Source organism: Scardinius erythrophthalmus, assembly GCF_964197995.2.
Source record: "Scardinius erythrophthalmus genome assembly, chromosome: 1".
In the NCBI taxonomy this organism is placed as follows: Eukaryota; Metazoa; Chordata; class Actinopteri; order Cypriniformes; family Leuciscidae; genus Scardinius; species Scardinius erythrophthalmus.
Genome location: NC_138221.1, coordinates 67,774,566 through 67,795,546, shown reverse-complemented (window position 1 = coordinate 67,795,546; position 20,981 = coordinate 67,774,566). Strand labels below are relative to the sequence as shown.

Genomic DNA, 20,981 nt, shown 5'->3' with positions numbered 1-20,981 from the left:
GCCAAAAAGGATGCTGATGCTGCAGTTGAAGCAAGTTATGTGGTGAGTGAGTTGATCGCGAAAGCAGGAAAGCCATTCACTGAAGGGCAGTTTATGAAGGATTGTATGTTAAAAGTCGCTGAGATTCTATGTCCAGAAAAGAAGGGCTTGTTCAACAATCTCTCTCTATCTGCAAACACAGTGTCCGAGCGGATTAGCGAGTTGTCGAGTGACATTTATGATCAATTGTGCGGCAAAGCTAGAGTTTTCACTGCATACTCTTTGGCGCTCGACGAAAGCACAGACAAAACAGACATTGCGCAGCTAGCTATTTTCATCAGGGGTATTAATGAACAATTTGAAGTGACGGAGGAGTTGTTAAGTTTGTGTCCAATGCATGGCCGTACTACAGCCAACGATATATTTCAGCAGCTGTGCGACGCGATTGAGCACGCTGGTTTGCCGTGGAACAGACTGGTGGGCATTACCACTGATGGCGCCCCATCTATGACAGGCAAAAAAAACGGACTGGTAGCGCTGGTACAAAGAAAGTTAGAAGAGGAAAATGCAGATCCAGCAGTTGTTCTGCACTGCATTATACACCAACAGGCTCTGTGCAGCAAATGCCTGAAATATGAACATGTCATGTCTGTTGTCCTGAAATGTGTCAATTACTTCAGGTCGAGAAATTTACAGCACCGCCAGTTTCGGGCCTTTTTAGAAGAAATTGAGTCAACATATGGCGATGTACTTTACTGAGGTGCGCTGGCTCAGCAGGGGGAATGTCCTGAAGAGATTTTTTGACTTAAGAGCAGAGGTGAAGAGATTCATGGAAGATGGCAGAATGGATGTTCCTGAATTTTATGATCCTAAATGGGTCATGGACCTTGCATTCTTAGTGGACATAACACAGGAGCTGAACATCCTTAACTTGAAGCTCCAGGGTCCTGGTCAGCTCATCACAGCAGCATATGAAAGTGTGAAAGCTTTCTCCACAAAGCTGAGATTGTGGAAAACTCAGCTTTCTGCAAAAAACCTCAGCCATTTCACTACATGCAGATCTCTTGTGGAGGAGGGCACAGCATTCAGTGGTGATGAATATGCTTCTGCTATTGACAACCTACTGGAGGAATTTGATCAGCGTTTTGCTGACTTCAAGTCACACCGTGACACTTTCCAGCTGTTCGCAGATCCCTTCTCAACTGACGTGGAGAGTGTCCCAAGTGTGTTGCAAATGGAACTTATTGACTTGAACTGAGTGAGCTAAAAACTAAATTCAGAGAGGCACAAGGAAAAGCAGACAAGACTGGACAGTTTTTGAGAGAGTTACCTCCATGATACCCAGAGCTGTCCAAAGTGTTCAGTCGGGTAATGTGCCTTTTTGGAAGCACATACCTGTGTGAGAAATTGTTCTCAACTATGAACTTCAATAAATGCAAGTACAGGTCCAGGCTTAGTGATGCCCATCTTGAAGCTGTACTCAGGGTTTCAACTGTGACCTCCATCAGTGCAAACGTGGCTCAGTTGTGTGATCAGAAGCGCTGCCAGGTGTCTGGCAAGAAATAGAATAGTGTGCAAATGTATTCAGGGATTGCATGAGTTCACTGCAATGTTGTTCAGTGCAATGTTTTGACAAGTTATTTAACTTAAAGTAAAGTAAGGGAAAAAAGGTTGCAATAACTGTTAAAATTATATTATATATTGTTAAATATATGTTTAATATACTGATGTTTACATTTTTTTGTTAAGTATGACACAAAAATGTTAGTTACATAATCTGAGGTAAATGAGAGCTAACATTTCAGCAAGTGAAGTAAATTTCCAGAAAAATATTGCGCGTTCTTGTTGTGCTTGAATGTTAAAATGGCCCTCCTATGAGCTTTCGTTCACAGCAGTGGCCCCCAGCCAATTTGAGTTTGAGATCACTGCTGTAAACAGATTGTAAAAGACATGAGGCGTGCGACAGCTAGCTAGGTGTGTGACAGTGAGGAAATGGCTAGCATCATTTACTTAGGGAGCCTAGGTAGCGCGAACTACGCAGATTATATTAAGAAATGAACTCTCAGTAATGGTGAGACATTACCAGATCCCTACGCTATTTCAGACCACGAATGAATCAAAGATATGTCCAAGTGGCCAGCAAACATATGGCCCGATATATACACTTATTTAAATGGACTGTTTTCTATTTAATATATTTTAAAGTGTAATTTATTCCTGTGATCAACGCTGAATTTTCAGCATCATTACTCCAGTCTTCAGTGTCACATGATCCTTCAGAAATCATTCTAATACGATGATTTGATAAAACATTCATTATTATTAACAGTTATGTACATTTTTTTTGTTCAGGATTCTTTGATGAATAGAAAGTTCAAAAGAACAGCATTTATTTGAAATAGAATCTTTTGTAACATTATAAATGTCTTTACTGTAACTTCTGATTAATTTAATTCATCCTTGATGAATAAAAGTATTGATTTCTTACATTTTAAATCCATCTTTTTGGCGGTTAGTGCAGTTTACAGAACAACAGCTCTGTGTCATCTCTGTTTCTGCTAGATATGCTGTAAAGATTGCTGTTTTCTGACCCCTAGTTATGCGCACATCTCTGTGATGATGTTGCACAGAAACTCATCTATGAGAACATTCATAAGCCACATGTTCACACAAAACATGAAAGCACACAGCCAGTGTCAAAAATGGAGATTTTCAGTTGTTTTTAGGCGCGATGTTAAGAGGACGCTGCTAATAAAGTTGCTAGTAGGCCTACACATTGGATTCACGTTTATTAGGCTAATTTAAAAAAAATACCCCAGATTTTATGCCGGTCGTATCATTTTATTTTGTTGTATTTATCCGCCACACCTTAAAGGCCAGTCCGTGAAAATATTGTCTGATATTAAACTGGTCCGTGGCGCAAAAAAGGTTGGGGACCGCTACAAGTGATATACATGTAGATTTTTTTTCCTTTTTTGGAGTGAGCGGGGGGCGATTTGAGTGGAGCGCGAAGCAAACTGCGTTGAGCGCTGAGCGATAATGAGCGGAGCGGCCTGATGTAGCTTTGAGCGGGGGAGAGGAGGGGTGAACAGTTCCGTGAGCGATGAGCTGAGATTCTCACCGCTCCACTCCGCTCATATGCTCTGGTTACAATGATACATTTTTTTAGCACATCATGCACAACCAAAGAAACAGTTACACTGACTTGTAGACACACAGAGACAGGGCCTGATCTACCATACGGGCAATCTGGGCACGTGCCCAGGGGCCCTTGCGCAGAGAGGGGCCCTCCGTGGTTGGAGTTTTTTTTTTTTTGTGCGCCACGTACGCTGCTACATAAAAATAGTATACACAGGCTTGGCCTCGATCTTGATAATTATCCAATCAGAATAAAAAAAGTGTATATTACATTATATGATCTCTTATTCATGCAAATGCTATTAAACAACTAAGTGTGACTGTGACACACACACACACACACACACACACACAGAAAAACGCGTGCGCGCGCCAGTATCGTGCACACAGACAGCACGCCAGAATACAGTTATCTTTCGAGCTTGAACTTACAATAACACACACAATTATGCCAAAATGTCCGTTCTGTCGAGTATCTTCATAACATAAGAGCTGTCTTAAGATGAATGTGAAGAGTTAAGAGAATGAGGCGCGTGTGAGATCAGCGTCCCTGTCAGCTGCGGCTCGTCTTAAAGAGACAGCAGCAAATTAAGCTTTCTGTCAGTACAGTTAATCAAAGAACAAAAAGAACAGAGAAAATTACTCACTGCTGTTGACTAAAGTTTTTTTTTTTTTGCTATAATAAGGATTAGTCTATATTTAATTTATAATTTATGCAGTGCAGTTTGATAACTTTATTCAATTTCGGTATATGTCCTAGGTCTACCTAGACAGGCACCAGTAAATATGACATTTATTTTTAACGCTTGTATTATTGAGACAAATAACAATATTTAATTTTTAAAAAATATTATTTTAATTTGAAAACACTGTGCATTCAGTTGTTGTTTCTAGTTTGAGTTGAGAAATAGGCTACAAATTTCAGCATTATCACTAATCTGTGTGTGCATTTTACTTGAGAAATAAGCAAGTTAACCCCTTGACGCCTGAATTTATTTACAATTAAATAAAAAGATGTATTATGTGTGTTTCTGGCTCCAAGCTGATGCTAAATTAAGTTGAGATTGTTAATTTGTCTATACCATATAGAATAGATATAAATTTAGGTATGTTGCAAATTAGCGACAACAGGCATTTAGGGTAATTTTTTTTACAAAATGGTAAAATTAATAAAACACATTTTGCCATCTTAGGTATGTAGATTTTATTCATGGCACAAAGTTGTTAGAACTTATAAACTTTAATTGACAAATTAATGAATCTTGACAACAGCAAGAAACAAAACACTCTCCTACTCCCTAACATTGACAGTACTTTTTATACATTCCATGTTGCACTCTGTTTTACTCTTTCCTTGTTTCTCCAGTGCATACATTATATATTCTTATAGTGTTATATCCTAACATGCTATTTTTTGTGAAAAAAAAAAAGATTTTTTTTTTTTTTGCCTGAAACCACCTAAATACAGCATTATTATATGTAGCCATTATAGCCCAATCCAGCCGTTATGGACGAATGTCGCGTATTTGCTACAAACCGAAATCTACAAAGTACGTAAAAAATATTCGTCACATCAAGTCTATATGAATAACATAGCTATAGAGGCAATCAATAAGCTGGTACATATTTTTATCTTAGCACAACTTAACTCATTTTGGGCAATTTCTCCACATTTGCGCCCTTGATATGCGGATTTTGCAAACCAAAATATTAGCTTCCGTGAACCGGATGTAGTTCCCACTCCGACCGCTCCTACGAGAAACCAGTGCGTGCAAAAGGTTCCTAGGTATGTATCGAATGTGCACAAACAGGCATTGGGGGAAAACACACGCTATCTCGCCTGCAGTCTGAATGGAAGGGGTTTGTTGCAAATTCGCGACAGTCGGCGTTAAGGGGTTAACTCATGAAACCATTTGTTTACTATATCGCAATCACATATCACAATATTGACCTCAATAATCACAATATGACATTTTTCCCAAATCGGGCAGCCCTACTTTTCAGAAAAATGAGCTTCAGTGCCCAGGGGCCCCTGGGGGTACTAATCCAGCCTTGCACAGAGATATAAAAAATCAGCACGTCTCTCAACAATGGTGACAATAATTTATTTATTTATTCATGCAGCAGTGCATGCTGGGAGTTTTATATTATCCTGGAACCCAGCATGCATTGCGACATGAATGTTGATGTCTGTGTGTGTCTGAGTCATGCAGTAGTTCAAAATGTTTTAATGCAGTATATGATTTCAATATTCTTCAGAATAACTGATTACAGAAACATTTCTGGATTTCATGAGGTAGATTAACAGATATATGACAAATATTAAATAGCCATTAATTCAAAGCTTATACACAGGATGAGATCAGAGAATCATGTCCAAAATGATCATGACATCATCACAACAGCCAAAAACACCAGATCAACTTCCTCTTGACTTTGTCTTGCCATAACAAATGTGTTTTATAAGCTCAGTTACAGCAGCCAGAGAGAAACTAATGTTATAAAGTCAAGGGTTAAGAGACCAACTAAAGCAAATACTGATCTCCATCATGGTGACTAACTTTAATTATATTCAATAAAACATAAAAAAAACTAAATATCTGTTAATTCTCAAATAATTCTCAACTTTTGTACATGTATGAAATAAATAATGTTAAACTGGTTTGTACACTGGTTTCACACTCAGTGTGGCTGGAAGTCAGTTTTTTTACAGCAAGGGTTAACAGTGTGCGTAACAGGAGAATGAACCTCATTGGTTCTTGCAGAAGATCAAACGTGCTCCGTAACAAAAGAATAACTCACACATTCTCACACATCAAGCAAGCATGTCTAAGCTTCCATTTAACATAACTGATGTGTGCGTTGATGAATTTTAGAGTCAATTAAATCTGTCAATCATGTAAAGTGATGTCTCTTCAGAAAATTTGGATTAAACTAAATTCAAATAGATCAGTTTCACAATCTCTTTATGAACTTTTTGAAGCATTGAAGTGGTAGCACTGTCAATGGAGGGACAGAAATATCTCAGATTATATTAAAAATGTCTTCATTTCTGTTCTGAAAATGAATGAAAGTCTTACAGGTTTGGAACGATATGAGGGTGAGAAAATAATGAAAGAATTTTCATTTTTTGATAACTAACCCTTTAAAAAAAACAAAACCAATCACACTAGACAGGATTATTGTTATATTACTTAACATACTTGAGTTTGTCCAGATGGTTGAGAGTATCAGAGAGCAGCTTCAGTCCTGATTCTCCTAGGTGATTGTAGCTCAGATCCAGCTCTCTCAGGTGTGAAGGGTTTGAACTCAGAGCTGAAGCCAGAGCAGCACAACCTTCCTCTGTCACCAAACACTGAGATAATCTACAACAACAGTAAGTGTCCATGTTAGTGTGCTTCATCTACTGGTGGCATCTGATTGATTTTAATGAAATCAGAGTGTTGTAAAATTTGCAAATTATCAGATACAAATTATCTAAAGGATATAATTGTAAGTTATAATTTCAAAATAAAAAAAAATCTATTTTTACCCATAAAATCTAAAAGAATTAACCCTCTGGGGTCGACAGACATACCGGCACCTTTTGATGGATTTTTTCACATAATACAATACTAATTTATGTAATGTATGATAATATGGTTATACAGCAATACATAATTCGAAACTGTAAAAAGTTTACTTTCAGTTGTGTTAATCAAAACAAAACAAACAGGATGTTTTCTGCCGTCTCTGTGAACTTTTTTCCTGCAGTGCATCAAAAAAGGAAAACAAAATTCTGCAAATATTTGTCACACAGACAAGAGTAATATATCTGTAGATACATATAAGTGTCTACTTTTAAATGATCCTATTCAAAATGAAAACAAATATTCTCTGTTTATGTAATCTGTATAAGAGAGAGAGATGTAACTGTCTCTCGTGTCAGTTTCCAGCAAATGTGAACATGCCTACAGACAGTGCGTGCTATTCATATGGTAATGATCTGAGGCAATTCATGCAAACAGAGTCAACACCCACATCAACTCAAATGCATCACGTTTCATCAGAATGATCATATTCATTTACTTTAATTTTGGGATACAGTGAGAAATAATTCTGGAATAAGAATAATTTCACAATAAATTTTCCACGATATGTCCTTGTGTGGTTATTTTTCACAGAGCCTCAAATACCTCAGTATGTTGAGTTGACAGTTTAGACTCTTCGAACACCTGTGTCTTATTGCAGTGATCGGCGTGGAGAGACCGCTTATAAGCCGCGCGTTGGAACGAGAGAGAGAGACTGAAGAGAAAAAAAACGGTGGATCTGAGCTCTCATTTTTGAACTGTTAAGTGCCGTCGCGGTTGCCACGGTGAATGCGCGTTGTGCGCGACTTTTGTTTTACGTGTTCTAAACAATTGTTGTAAAAGTACATTCGAACATACCCACATCATTTGCCAAAATACTGATTAATCTTTATGTATAACACATGCTATGTGTATTTACATGGCCATAAACACCAGATGTGATAAACAATGTCAATAAACTAAACACAAATCTAAAGCAATAATACTTTCCTTACATAAACATAACTATTACCGAATGCTACATTTGGAAAATATAAAATTAAGCACGCTTTGTCGACAGAACCAGCTGCAATCGGTAAAGAATAATTGTGTTCCATAACGACTGCACGAAACAAGCTAACGTTTGTTGCTTGATAGACGCTACAACTACAACTTCCGCATTTGTCCAGGACTCCACGCAGTACGAGCGGAAACCGAGGGTAACGCGGATATGACGCAATTGACTGGCGACTCCCAGCTCACCCCTGCTCTAACGCCCCGTTTCCTTGGTTAAAAATCGCAATTTTCTCACGATTTAAAAATAGTTGGAAAAATTTGGGATATTGTAAGTAATCAGCTTAACAAAATATATAACACTAGCCTTGAGATTTTGGGATATTTTAATGCAAAATTCTTACATATTGTACCTTTAAGTACACAGAGCCTTAACTCAGTACTTGTTTAAAGCACCTAATCTGGTGCAGATTACAGTTTAAAGTCTTTTTGGGTATGATGTGGATTTTTTCCCATTCTTCTTTGCAGGTCCTCTCATGCTCTGTGAGGTTGGATGGGGACCATCTAAGGCCACAGACAAGGGACACCCTGGACAGATGGCCAGTCCACCACAGGGCTCACACACAGACACATATATTCACACCTATGGGCAATTTACTGTCTCCAATTCACTTACTGTATTGTGGGGGAAAACGGAGTGCAAGGAGGAAACCCACACCAACACAGAGAGAAAATGCAAACTCCAAACAGAAAGGCATTTAATTACATATGCATAATGGCATTTGAGTATAGATTGATGTGAAAAAATAAAGCATTTCAGAATAAGTTTGCCAGGATATGTCCTTGTGTGGTTATTTTTCACAGACCCTCAAATACCTCAGTATGTTGAGTTGACAGTTTAGACTCCTCAGTCCAGCACAGAGCAGATTCACTCCTGAATCCTGCAGGTCATTGTTACTCAGGTCCAGTTCTCTCAGGGAGGAGTTTGATGACTGTAGAACTGAAGACACAATTTCACAGCACTGATCGGTGAGCTTACAGCGTGCCAACCTAAACAGGGGACAAATAAGAAACAAATCATTACAAAAACAATAGTATTAATACAGACTGGTGTTTTAGAGCACTGTATGCATTGTCTGATGTTTTTGAGAAAGGTCTGCAAAGAACATGAATGTAAAGGCCCCGATATACTTCAATGGAAATCGTTCTCTTAAAAAAATATTTATTTAAATCAATAACAATTTCAGTCACCACTACTTTTTTCTTAGTTCTCTTTCACACATACATAGAAATACATCAACAGTGAACCTGTGCAAATACGTCAGTTGGTAGTAACAGGGTTTATACAACAGTAGATTCACATGTCCACATTAACTCTAAAATTTGGATTGCGGTGAGAAATAATCGTGAAAGAATTTACCTCAGAAAAAGAGCAAAACTGTGGTTTCCATTTCATTATGAGGGGCTTGATACGTTTGAGGATATCATTTATGATGAGCAAGTTATTTATTTTTACATTAGAAAATATGCTATTTTTTTTTTACATAAACATGCACTATAAAAAAGTGAAAGTGCAGTTGTTGCTTTAAGGAGGTATTTCTAACTGATTCTACCTATACATTCTAATTTTGTTGTTGTAACTAGAGCCCGACCGATATATCGGCGGGCCGATATTATCGGCCGATATTCGGCATCTTCCTAACTATCGGTATCGGCATTTATAACGGCCGATAAATTAATATTTAAAAAAATGCAGTGTGCAGTGATTTATGTAAGGATGGCGCTGCCAATAAAGCACCTAAAAGCTGTTACAAAGAACTGGCAAAAGTGGCAAAAAAATAACAGCGCGTCCGGTGTAGACACAGTGTTAAAGCACAGTGTTAAAGCTCATTCTGCTACGTTACAACATCAAGCAATATTCCAATAATTTATGTAATTATAACACTTTATATAGGGCCATTTTGCATTAAAAGTAGCCAGATGGAGACGCGACACGTTCAGAATTAATACACTTTTAGTAAACTACAGAACAGTGCGAGCGGGAAGCGGCGCACCTCACGCGGGCAGAGAACGCGTCCGAGAAAGGACTCTGCACTAGTGATATTAAACACACACACACAGGTCTGTTAAATTAAGCAATACTTTTAAGGTAGTCTAATATTTTTCTGACTAACAAAATTACTGACACAGTAAATGGTAGATTTAAATAAAGAAAAACGAAATTTAAATAAAGAAAAACAAAATATAAAGAAAGAAATTAAACGAAATTTAAATAAAGAAAAACGAAATTTAAATAAAGAAATTAAACGAAGTTTAAATAAAGAAATTAAACGAAATTTAAATAAAGAAATTAAACGAAATTTAAATAAAGAAATTAAACGAAATTTAAATAAAGAAAAACGGAATTTAAATAAAGAAAAACGAAATTTAAATAAAGAAATTAAACGAAATTTAAATAAAGAAAAACAAAATTTAAATAAAGAAAAACGAAATTTAAATAAAGAAAAAGAAATTTAAATAAAGGAAAAAACGACATTTAAATAAAGAAAAACGAAATTAAGTTAAATTCAAAAACGAGATCAATTTAGATTGATAATAACGGGTAAAAAGGCTAATACATTTTGTTTCTATTATTCTATTTTCCACAATGTCAAAGCAACACAGCTTAATCCAAAACACAAACTCAGACATGCACTTCCTCCATACAAACTCCGCTGTTCTGCGCTCTTGCCAGAGAAGACTCTGGAACACTTGCGCGTCGCATGCATGCGTTTTCCGCGTGGCTCGAGCCGCGCCGACGCATGTCTCACGCAGGCAGTGTGCAAACTCCAATCTGTTAACATGGGAGCCGAAATAAAAACGGCCATGCCACGCAGCCAGTGTGTCGCCGGCCTTATTCAAGCGCGAATGAGAACTGTTTCGCGGGGGATCCCAGATGTAAAAAAAATAAAAAAATAAAAAAAAATATTCGAATGTCAAATTTTCAAATCGAATACCAACCCACCGAATGAATATTCGAATATTTGGGTCCAGCCCTAGTTTCACGTTTAGTACATTTTGCTTACTACTTATTTAAAATAGTATAAAACTACTGTACATATGTAATTATAAACGTTTTCATTATGATATTATTAATTTAACTTTACTAAAAAGATCTGAGCTCTTCCTCCACTGGTAGATATTAGAGAAATTAAGATTAAAAATAGAAGAGTATTTAGAATATAATATAATATAAAATGCAATGCAAACTAGTTTGGTTACAGCTCAAATTCTCATTCTATCATTCACCCTGCCTCCATTACATATCTTTGTCACACAAGTTTTTAATCACCACATTTGAGTTATCATTGCAAAACGTTTATATACTGTATTTATTCTGTTTATACTGTGTATTCTATATTTAGTACCCATCAAAAGTTTGTACACACCAATTGTAAAGTGTGTCCAAACTTACTGTACTATAATACACATAAATAATATTGCTACTGTATTATAATATACACATAAATAATATCGGCCGATATATCGGTATCTGGCTTTTTTTTTATCGGTATCGGCATCGGCGCCCAAAAATCCATATCGGTCGGGCTCTAGTTGTAACCTAATTCAATCAAGTTTATTTAACATAAAACAAGGGAATGCTGTTTTAACTTAACTGAGTTACATTGACCTAATATACAATTTCCAATAAAGTTCAGGATGGACACATTCGACACATGTGCACTATAACTGCACCAGACCTATAGAGGGCAGTATAGTCATGACTCGTTTCTGCAACAGGAAATCTGCTCTGAATGACAAAGAAGGAAAAAAGGTTTTGTTTGCTTTTATTTGGAGTATTTGGCATTTGGAGTATAGATTGATGTGAAAAAATAAAGCATTTCAGAATAAGTTTGCCACGATATGTCCCTCAAGTGACTTGACTTGACTTTGCCTGCTCCTTGTAATCAGCAGATTTTGCTTCAATGAGAAATTGTGATTTGGGGTTATTATACACATTATGTAGCATCAAAGTGAAAATCACAACTGACATTATACAACAAACATACACTCAAAAAAATTTTTTTTTGCCTCTTGTTCAGTTTAATTAATTAAAATGTGCTAAAGTAAAACAATTTAACTTCAAGCATTGTAAGCCTAAATAGATCGTAGAGCCATTGCCGCCAACTTGGAAAAATATTTATTATTATTAATTATTAATATGATTAAAATATTTATTTATTTATAAAAATGTTTGCAACCTTATGCTGCCTGTAGTGTTTTAGGTTATTTTTTTCGACATCAATCTACACTATATAACGACCAAAAAAAATTAAAAATTAAAAATAAACAGATTTGTGATACTGAAATATTTACTTTGCTTAAGTACACAGAGCCTTAACTCAGTACTTATTTAAAGCATCTAATCTGGTGCAGATTACAGTTTAAAGTCTTTTTGGGTATGATGTGGATTTTCTCCCATTCTTTTTTGCAGGTCCTCTCATGCTCTGTGAGGTTGGATGGGGACTGTCTAAGGCCACAGACAAGGGACACCCTGGACAGATGGCCAGTCCACCACAGGGCTCACACACAGACATATATTCACACCTATGGGCAATTTACTGTCTCCAATTCACTTACTGTATTGTGGGGGAAAACCGGAGTGCAAGGAGGAAACCCACACCAACACAGAGAGAAAATGCAAACTCCAAACAGAAAGGCATTTAATTACATATGCATAATGGCATTTGAGTATAGATTGATGTGAAAAAATAAAGCATTTCAGAATAAGTTTGCCAGGATATGTCCTTGTGTGGTTATTTTTCACAGACCCTCAAATACCTCAGTATGTTGAGTTGACAGTTTAGACTCCTCAGTCCAGCACAGAGCAGATTCACTCCTGAATCCTGCAGGTCATTGTTACTCAGGTCCAGTTCTCTCAGGGAGGAGTTTGATGACTGTAGAACTGAAGACACAATTTCACAGCACTGATCGGTGAGCTTACAGCGCGCCAACCTAAACAGGGGAGAAATAAGAAACAAATCATTACAAAAACAATATTATTAATACAGACTGGTGTTTTAGAGCAGTGGTTCTCAACTCCAGTCCTCGGGACCCACTGCTCTGCACATTTTGTATGTCTCCCTTATTTAACACACCTGAACCAGATCATGCAGCTCATTAGGAGAGACTCCATGAACTGAGTGTGTCAGATAAGAGAGACATACAAAATGTGCAGAGCAGTGGGTCCCGAGGACTGGAGTTGAGAACCACTGTTTTAGAGCACTGTATGCATTGTCTGATGTTTTTGAGAAAGGTCTGCAAAGAACATGAATGTAAAGGCCCCAATATACTTCAATGGAAATCGTTCTCTTAAAAAAACTATTTATTTAAATCAATAACAATTTCAGTCACCACTACTTTTTTCTTAGTTCTCTTTCACACATACATAGAAATACATCAACACTGAACCTGTGCAAATACGTCAGTTGGTAGTAACAGGGTTTCAACAACAGTAGATTCACATGTCCACATTAACTCTAAAATTTGGGATGCGGTGAGAAATAATCCTGAAAGAATTTACCTCACAAAAAAAGAGCAAAACTGTGGTTTCCGTTTCATTGTGAGGGGCTTGATACATTCAAGGATATAATTTATGATGAGCAAGTTATTTATTTTTTACATAAGAAAACATGCTATTTTTTACATAAACATGCACTATAAAAAAGTGAAAGTGCAGTTGTTATTTTAAAGAAGTATTTCTAACTGTTTCTACCTATAAATTCTAATTTTGTTGTTGTAACCTAATTCAATCAGGTTTATTTAACATAAAACAAGAGAATGCTGTTTTAACTTAACTGAGTTACAATGACCCAATATATATTGCTGCCAACTTCGAAAAATATTCATGCCCCTTATTTATTTATTTAGTCATGTTGCAACCTTATGCTGCCTGTAGTGTTTTAGTTTTTTTTTTCGACATCAATCTACACTATATAATGACAAAGCAAAATAAAAATAAACAGATTTGTGATACTGAAATATTTACTTTGCTTAAGTACAAAGAGCCTTAACTCAGTACTTATTTAAAGCATCTAATCTGGTGCAGATTACAGTTTAAAGTCTTTTGGGGTATGATGCCACAAGATTTGCACATCTGGATTTATAGATTTTCTCCCATTCTTCTGTGCAGGTCCTCTCATGCTCTGTGAGGTTGGATGGGGACCGTCTCAGGCCACAGACAAGGGACACCCTTGACAGATGACCAGTTCACCAAAAGGCTCACACACAGACACATATACTCACACCTATGGACAATTTACTGTCTCCAATTCACCTATTGGATTGTGGGGGAAAACGGAGTGCAAGGAGGAAACCCACACCAACACAGAGAGAAAATGCAAACTCCACACAGAAAGGCATTTAATTACATATGCATAATGGCATTTTGAGTATAGATTGGTGTGAAAAAATAAAGCATTTCAGAATAAGTTTACCATGATATGTCCTTGTGTGGTTATTTTTCACAGACCCTCAAGTACCTCAGTATGTTGAGGTGACAGTTTAGACTCTTCAGTCCATCCTGCAGGTCATTGTTACTCAGGTCCAGCTCTCTCAGGGAGGAGTTTGATGACTGTAGAACTGATGAAACAATTTCACAGCACTGACCAGTGAGCTTACAGTGTGCCAACCTAAACAGGGGAGAAATAAGAAACAAATCATTAAAAAAGGTGTGTGACCGTTCAAGTATGCCTTTTGAGATCAGTGTGCTCAATAATGTGCCTTTTTGTCCTTTGTCAATCGGTTTATACTTAAACTTATGACTTGACTCCAATAAAGGAAAATGTCAAAATACTGACGAACAACGATGCCGTTTTCATCTTGGATCTGTATAACAATGATACGTCTGTTAAAACAAGCACTCTTGACAATTTGTGAATAGATCACCTTGCTATTAAATTTTGATGTGGGATGTAGTTTTTTAGTCAGTTTTAACCCTCTAGGCGCCACGGTCGAGTTTACTCGACAAGATGCGGCACTGAATAAAACGGCCGATTTTGTCCAATAGGGTGTCAAATTTCGTTCGAACTCCCCTCCACTAGATTGCAGACATGTCATACTTAATCCCAGACTCGAAAAAAAGTCATGCTTCTATACAAAATCTTCGAGCTAGAGCGCATTGAATCAGTGCGAACAAAAGCGGAGCTAGTGTGCGAGTGAGCCGTTTTATCAGAGCAATATTGTCAACGTCAGTGAGTATTTATTATTTTTATATAATTATTTATTATATATTATTATTATTATTATTATTATTATTATTATTATTATTATTATTATTATTATCTAATGGCATCAATAAAGCTTTCCCGCAATGTTGGGTCTTCTTTTCACGGACTCTGATGATGACGGTGATTCTGAAAGTGAAAGTAGCCCTACACCAAGCACAAACGGTGAAACCTTTGCCCAATGTCAGTGGTGGGAACAATGTTTCCCGGGGTCGGAGTGTTCATCGCGAAGTTAGCAGGCGTGTTTGTGTTGTGGGGAATGAGGTGGGAGATTTTTACCGATTTTTACCGCGCTAGCCAGCTTTGTCTTCTGACCGTGTGCCTCTCCGCAATCGCGGCGACAGTATTGTGGTGGAGACGGGTATGTTAGACGAGGTGGAAGTATTCATAGGACAGTTAGGGGGTAACGTGGAGGCAGGGTGGGGAGTCGCAATGACAATGACAGTAGTCCGAGCTGTGCACACTCGGCGCGCGCGTGAGGCAGATCTGGCCGCGCCCGCGCTGCTCGTGTGTGACACGGGGCGGTGTGACACGCAGCAGAGGGGCTATTATGCATAGTCTATCGCAAGCTGATGGGAATGCCGGCTTTGTGTGTCATGAATAATATATATGTGCCCCATACATGGAATGAGAGTGCCTACTGTATGTAGTAAATGGAAAATCTCTACAGCAAAAGGCCAACCGCTACATGCAGTTTGTTTCTACCATTTATTAGTAATGATTTACACAGTTTGTTTACTACTTACTATTTACCTGAGCATTCAGTATTGTGCAATATAGCATACAGAAGGTGAGGGACATTTTGGGGGGAAAGAAGTGCTGCATTTTATCATTTAAACATGTGACTTTTCATGAAAATTCTATAATCCAAGATCGCCGCCACCATATGACGTCATAATATGCAAATTAGATGGGGAAATGTAATCCCTACATAAACTTTGGGTCATCCTTAATATTTCTCTAATTTACAGAAAGTCTCTATCTTTTATCACTTTTAAGATATAGCCTTTTGAAATTAAGATGTCAAAATCAAACGGTTTAGAAAAAAACCTCTGGCGCCTAAAGGGTTAAAAAGTCATTTTTTTCTTAGAGGAGTCCTCATACGCGCGTGTCGGTGATGTCGCAAGTGTTAGGCTATGTGGTAATGTTATGAATTTAGGCAAGGCAAATGAATTGTAGTTCCTAATATTAATTTAATAAAATAATAATTTAATACATTCATGGTAAAACGAGACAATTATCGTATTGATATCATCAATGGCATCTGCCATCAACGATATCGCTGACTATCGTCAATACATGATACTATCGTCTATCGGCACAACCCTACTCTCAACCACAATCAAAAGTCTGCTGACTTGACAGTTGTCCAGAAGACAATCATTGACAAGGAGGGTAAGTCACAAAAGGTCATCTCTGAAAAGGCTAGTTGTTCGCAGAGCGCTGTATTGAAGCATATTCATGGGAAGTTAACTGTAAGGAAAAAGTGGGGCAGGAAAAGGTGCACAAGAAACGGATGACAGCAGCCTTAAGAAGATTGTCAAGCGAAGCCGATTCAAGAACTTGGGAGAGTTTCACAAGGAGTGGACTGAAGCTCGAGTCAGTGCATCAAGAGCCACCACTCACAGACATCTTCAGGAAATGGGCTACAACTATCACATTCCTAGTACCAAGCCACTTCTGAACCAGAGACAACGTCAGAAGCATCTAAAGAGAAAAAGAACTGGACTGTAGCTCAGTGGTCCAAAGTCCTCTTTTCAGATGAAAGTTAATTTTGCATTTAATTTGGAAGTGTCTGGAAGAAGAGTGGAGAAGCACAGAATCCAACTTGCTTGAAGTCCAGAGTGAAGTGATTCCCTCCAGCAACTTCATCACGGAAGGGAACGCTCATAGGAGCATCTAAACGCAAGTACACAACCTCCTAATTATTGCTGAACTTGTCCAAATCTTATTAAGCAAACAAACAAAGGTTAAATTTCTAGTGAATTGATTCTCTCAGGTTGCGGTCAAGAATTAGTGTCTAATGCTAGACATTTGGGACTCCGTTCATACTCCGCTAATAACATCACATTCTTTTGTCACTGTTTGAATTAATGTTTGTGTGTTTTCATTAAATTAGTTTGTGTGTATTAGAGTAGTTCAATAAAGTCTTGTTTGATTTTACACATATACAAGTGTCTTGTGCCGTGTGCTTACAAGTTACTGGCTTATACTGTAGATTTTGTTACCTTGCTCATAATCAGTGATCATAATTTTACGATACTATTACCATCGGCCACTGGATAATGTCCAGAATTGATAAAATACCCTTATCTCAATTTATTGGTGGACAAATAGTTTACAAAGTGTTAAATATTAATTCTGAATCATTTGCATATTAATTCGGTTCTTGTTCACTGTAATTCAATCACCCTTTGAGTTATATTGATCCTAGTTCCCTTACACCGCAGAGAAATGTTACGGATGGTTTTATTTCATCTGCACACGCTGAAACACAAGCAGTTCTGCACATTCTCATTCTTCAGAATGAACAGAACTTGTCTGTGTTTTAGTGTGTGCAGAAGAATAAAACTAATGTTATGCCTGTTAATGTAATTGCCTCCTGCAGCATTAATGAAAGATCATGTCAGATAAAAGTGAAAAACATTCTACAGATGATATTTAATGTTTTGTCAGCTGGCTTTATTTCTTCAACAGCTTCAAGTTTAATGCACTTTCATGTTTTATACAGTTTGCATTTATTTTCACACACCACTTATTGCGCCTATATTGAGAATTTTCTCTGCAATTCGCCGTCTTTATTGTGCTGTCATTGATGGAAAAATTGGTTTGCTTATAGTAGGACTTGTAACAGTAAAGGAATAACACAAAGTAACCCAAGTATGCGTGATGAATATATGCGTGGTGGCGCAACTGGTAAATCAAGTGAGCTTGTGTCGCAGCGACCCATGTTCAATTCCAGTCAGTAGTGGTTCCTACATTCAATGTACATATATCTGTTCTCATTTTCTCACTGATGATAGGAGAGATAAAATGTCAGTAAAATGCAAATTCTTAAGCTGGGCCATTAGTTATAAAGATTTCTTTATTGTATTTGGAGCGCACTATAATGATGCCATTAGCACACTTCAAGTGTACTTGAAATGCCATTGCAATTTGTTTTAAAAGCACTAAAAGTGTGTTTAATTAGTTGTAAACACAAACCTCAGAAAATTAAGTTGACAGTTTGGACTCCTCAGTCCAATACAGAGCAGTTTCACTCTTGAATCCTGCAGGTGATTGTTACTCAGGTCCAGCTCTCTCAGGGAGGAGTTTGATGACTGTAGAACTGAAGACACAACTTCACAGTGCTGATCTGTGAGATCACAGTCTGCCAAACTGAAAAAAAAAAACAAACAAAGGATATTTGATTAAAAGGCATGCAGGTGTCAAGACCAACTTCATCTATCATTGTGGGGGTATTATGTTCATATTTCAATTCAGTCTATATTATGTTCATTTTTTTTTTCCACTCACAGAGCTTTTCTGCAGTTCCTCAGAGCAGGTAACAGTCTGCTTCGACCCTCTTTAGATGATATGATCTTGTACTTTTTAAGGTCAAACTCATCCATCACCTCCTCTGACATCAGGATCATGTTTGCCAAAGTTGAACATTGTGCAAGAGAAAGACGTTTGTCGTGTGTTCCAGATTTTAAAAATGCCTGCATTTCTTCAACAATAGAATTATTCTTCATCTCAATCAAGCAATGTGACAGATTCATCCATCTTTCAGGGCTGACATTGTTTTTTTGACCTCGTTTGAGGTTGTGGATTATTTTCTTGATGCTCTCTGGGTTGTTCTCTGTGTGAATCAGCAGATCCTGTAAGAGCCTCTGATTGGACTCCAGTGAGATGCCATGAAGGAATCGAAGGAGAAGATCCAGGTGTCCATTTTTACTCTTCAAAGCTTTATTCATTGCTCCTTTCAGAAACACATCCAGAGGAACATTTCCAGACTGAGTTCTGGACTTTCCAGTGAGAAACATTTTCATAACTTCACTGTTCTTGTGTAAATAACAGAAAAACACATACAGTGCTGCAAAAAACTCCTGAAAGCTGAGATGTACAAAGCTGTAAACCTTCCTGTGATAAATAACAGATTCCTCCCTAAAGATCTCAGTGCAAATCCCAGAATACACTGAGGCGTCAGTGATGTCTATGCCGCTTTCAATCAGGTCCTCCTCATAGAACATCACATTGCCCTTCATCAGCTGATTGAAAGCCAGTTCAGCAAGTTTCACAATCACTCCTCTGTTGGACTGCAGGAGTTTCTCTGGATCTCTCTCTTCATATTTCTGGTTCCTCATACTAGTTTGAATGAGGAGGAAGTGTATGTACATTTCAGTCAGAGTTTGAGGGATTTCTGCACTGTGATCTTGTTTCAGGATGTTTTGAAGCACAGTGGCTGAGATCCAGCAGAAGACGGGTATGTGACACATGATGTGGAGGCTTCTTGCTCTTCTGATGTGTGAGATGATTCTGCTGGCTTGATCCTCATCACTGATTCTCTTCCTGAAATATTCCTCCTTCTGAGGGTCATTGAATCCCTGAATTTCTGTCACACGGTTTATGTATTTTGAGGGGATCTGATTGGCTGCTGCTGGTCTGGTGGTGATCCAGATGAGAGCAGAGGGAAGCAGATCTCCTTTCATGAGGTTTGACATCAACACACCCACTGATGAAGACTCAGTCACATCAGAAACTTTCTCACTGTCTGAAAACATCAGTGTTATTCTGCTTTCATCCAGACCATCAAAGATGAACACAACTGTACATTCATCATAAATCTTTGAGTCCAGATCTTGAAGTTCAGGATGAAAGACCATCAGAAGTCTGTGAAGACTGTACTGATGATCTTTAATCAAGTTCAGCTCTCTAAATGGAAGAACAAATATGAAATCTACATCCTGATTGGCTTTTCCCTCGGCCCAGTCCAGAATGAACTTCTGCACAGAGACGGTTTTTCCAATTCCAGCGATGCCTTTAGTAAGAACAGTCTTGATTTTGTCTTTCTTCTCTCTTCTCTTCTCCTCATATCCTAGTTCAGGTGAAGGATCAAAGATGTCATTGCAGTTGATTGGAGTGTCTTGGAGGGTCTTGTAACTTTTCTCCATCTGTAGCACCTCATGTTCTTCATTCACTCCTTCACTCTCTCCCTCTATGATGTACAGCTGTGTGTAAATCCTGTTCAGGAGGGTCTGATTCTCTTGTAGTTTGATTCCCTCAAATAAGCTCTCATACTTGTTCTTCATGCTGGTTTTGTGCTGGTCTTTGACTCTCTGCAGATCATCATGCACTGGCTGGTGAGAGTCGAGCTGCAGGGCTGCTTCTGTGTCATGATGACTGATGTGTTTCTGACAGGAGGAGGATGTGCTGGTCTGACAGGACACATCTCTGATCTGGTCAGCTCTCCCACCACTGAAAACACACAAAACAGAGAGACACAAAAACAAACAGAAAAGACATTTGTGAACAAAGAACAATTATTTTAATATGTTTAATATGAAAATCATACAACATGTAGAAATAAGAGTTTGCCCTTTCAGACAAATTTCTATCTATTGTGGTGTGATATGATTATATGAAATTAATTTACATGTAAATGGCGACAGATGACAGAGACTGCAAACTCAGTTTGTTACTGCATTTCCTAGTTGCACATTAAAATCCCCTTTGCCACAAGTGAGGCATGTGAAAAGTCAGAGAAGATTTTATGTCTAAAGAACCTGCCACCTTTCCTTTAGAAATAGAAAATCACAGATTTGATACTGATCACAGATTTCCTTTTATCTTGATCAGCTGATATGAATCCTGATTTTTAAAAGTGTCATCAACATATGATTGGCAAGTTTAGAGATAATCAGTCTATTCATAGGAAGTTATTATTGGCTGATTTATGGCAGATCGATCAGATTTTCCTTACAAAACTTACATTTATATATTGATATAAAAAATATTGAAATGAGCAGAGATTTTCTGGCACCCTTAGCCATTCGTC

The 20,981-nt window shown here is 37.6% G+C and overlaps 1 protein-coding gene across 1 annotated transcript in view; it reads right to left on the bottom strand.

Annotated features, from left to right (window-relative positions):
* Positions 1–20,981, bottom strand: part of LOC308687924 (uncharacterized protein) — a 57,007-nt gene that overhangs the window by 22,648 nt on the left and 13,378 nt on the right. Inside the window, exons 4-9 of the mRNA XM_081360744.1 lie at positions 18,461–20,401; positions 18,149–18,322; positions 14,201–14,350; positions 12,501–12,674; positions 8,556–8,729; positions 6,321–6,482 (exon numbers count right to left, since the gene is read on the bottom strand). Coding sequence (XP_081216870.1) covers positions 6,321–6,482; positions 8,556–8,729; positions 12,501–12,674; positions 14,201–14,350; positions 18,149–18,322; positions 18,461–20,401 — 2,775 coding nt within the window. The remainder of the gene's footprint in view (positions 1–6,320; positions 6,483–8,555; positions 8,730–12,500; positions 12,675–14,200; positions 14,351–18,148; positions 18,323–18,460; positions 20,402–20,981) is intronic.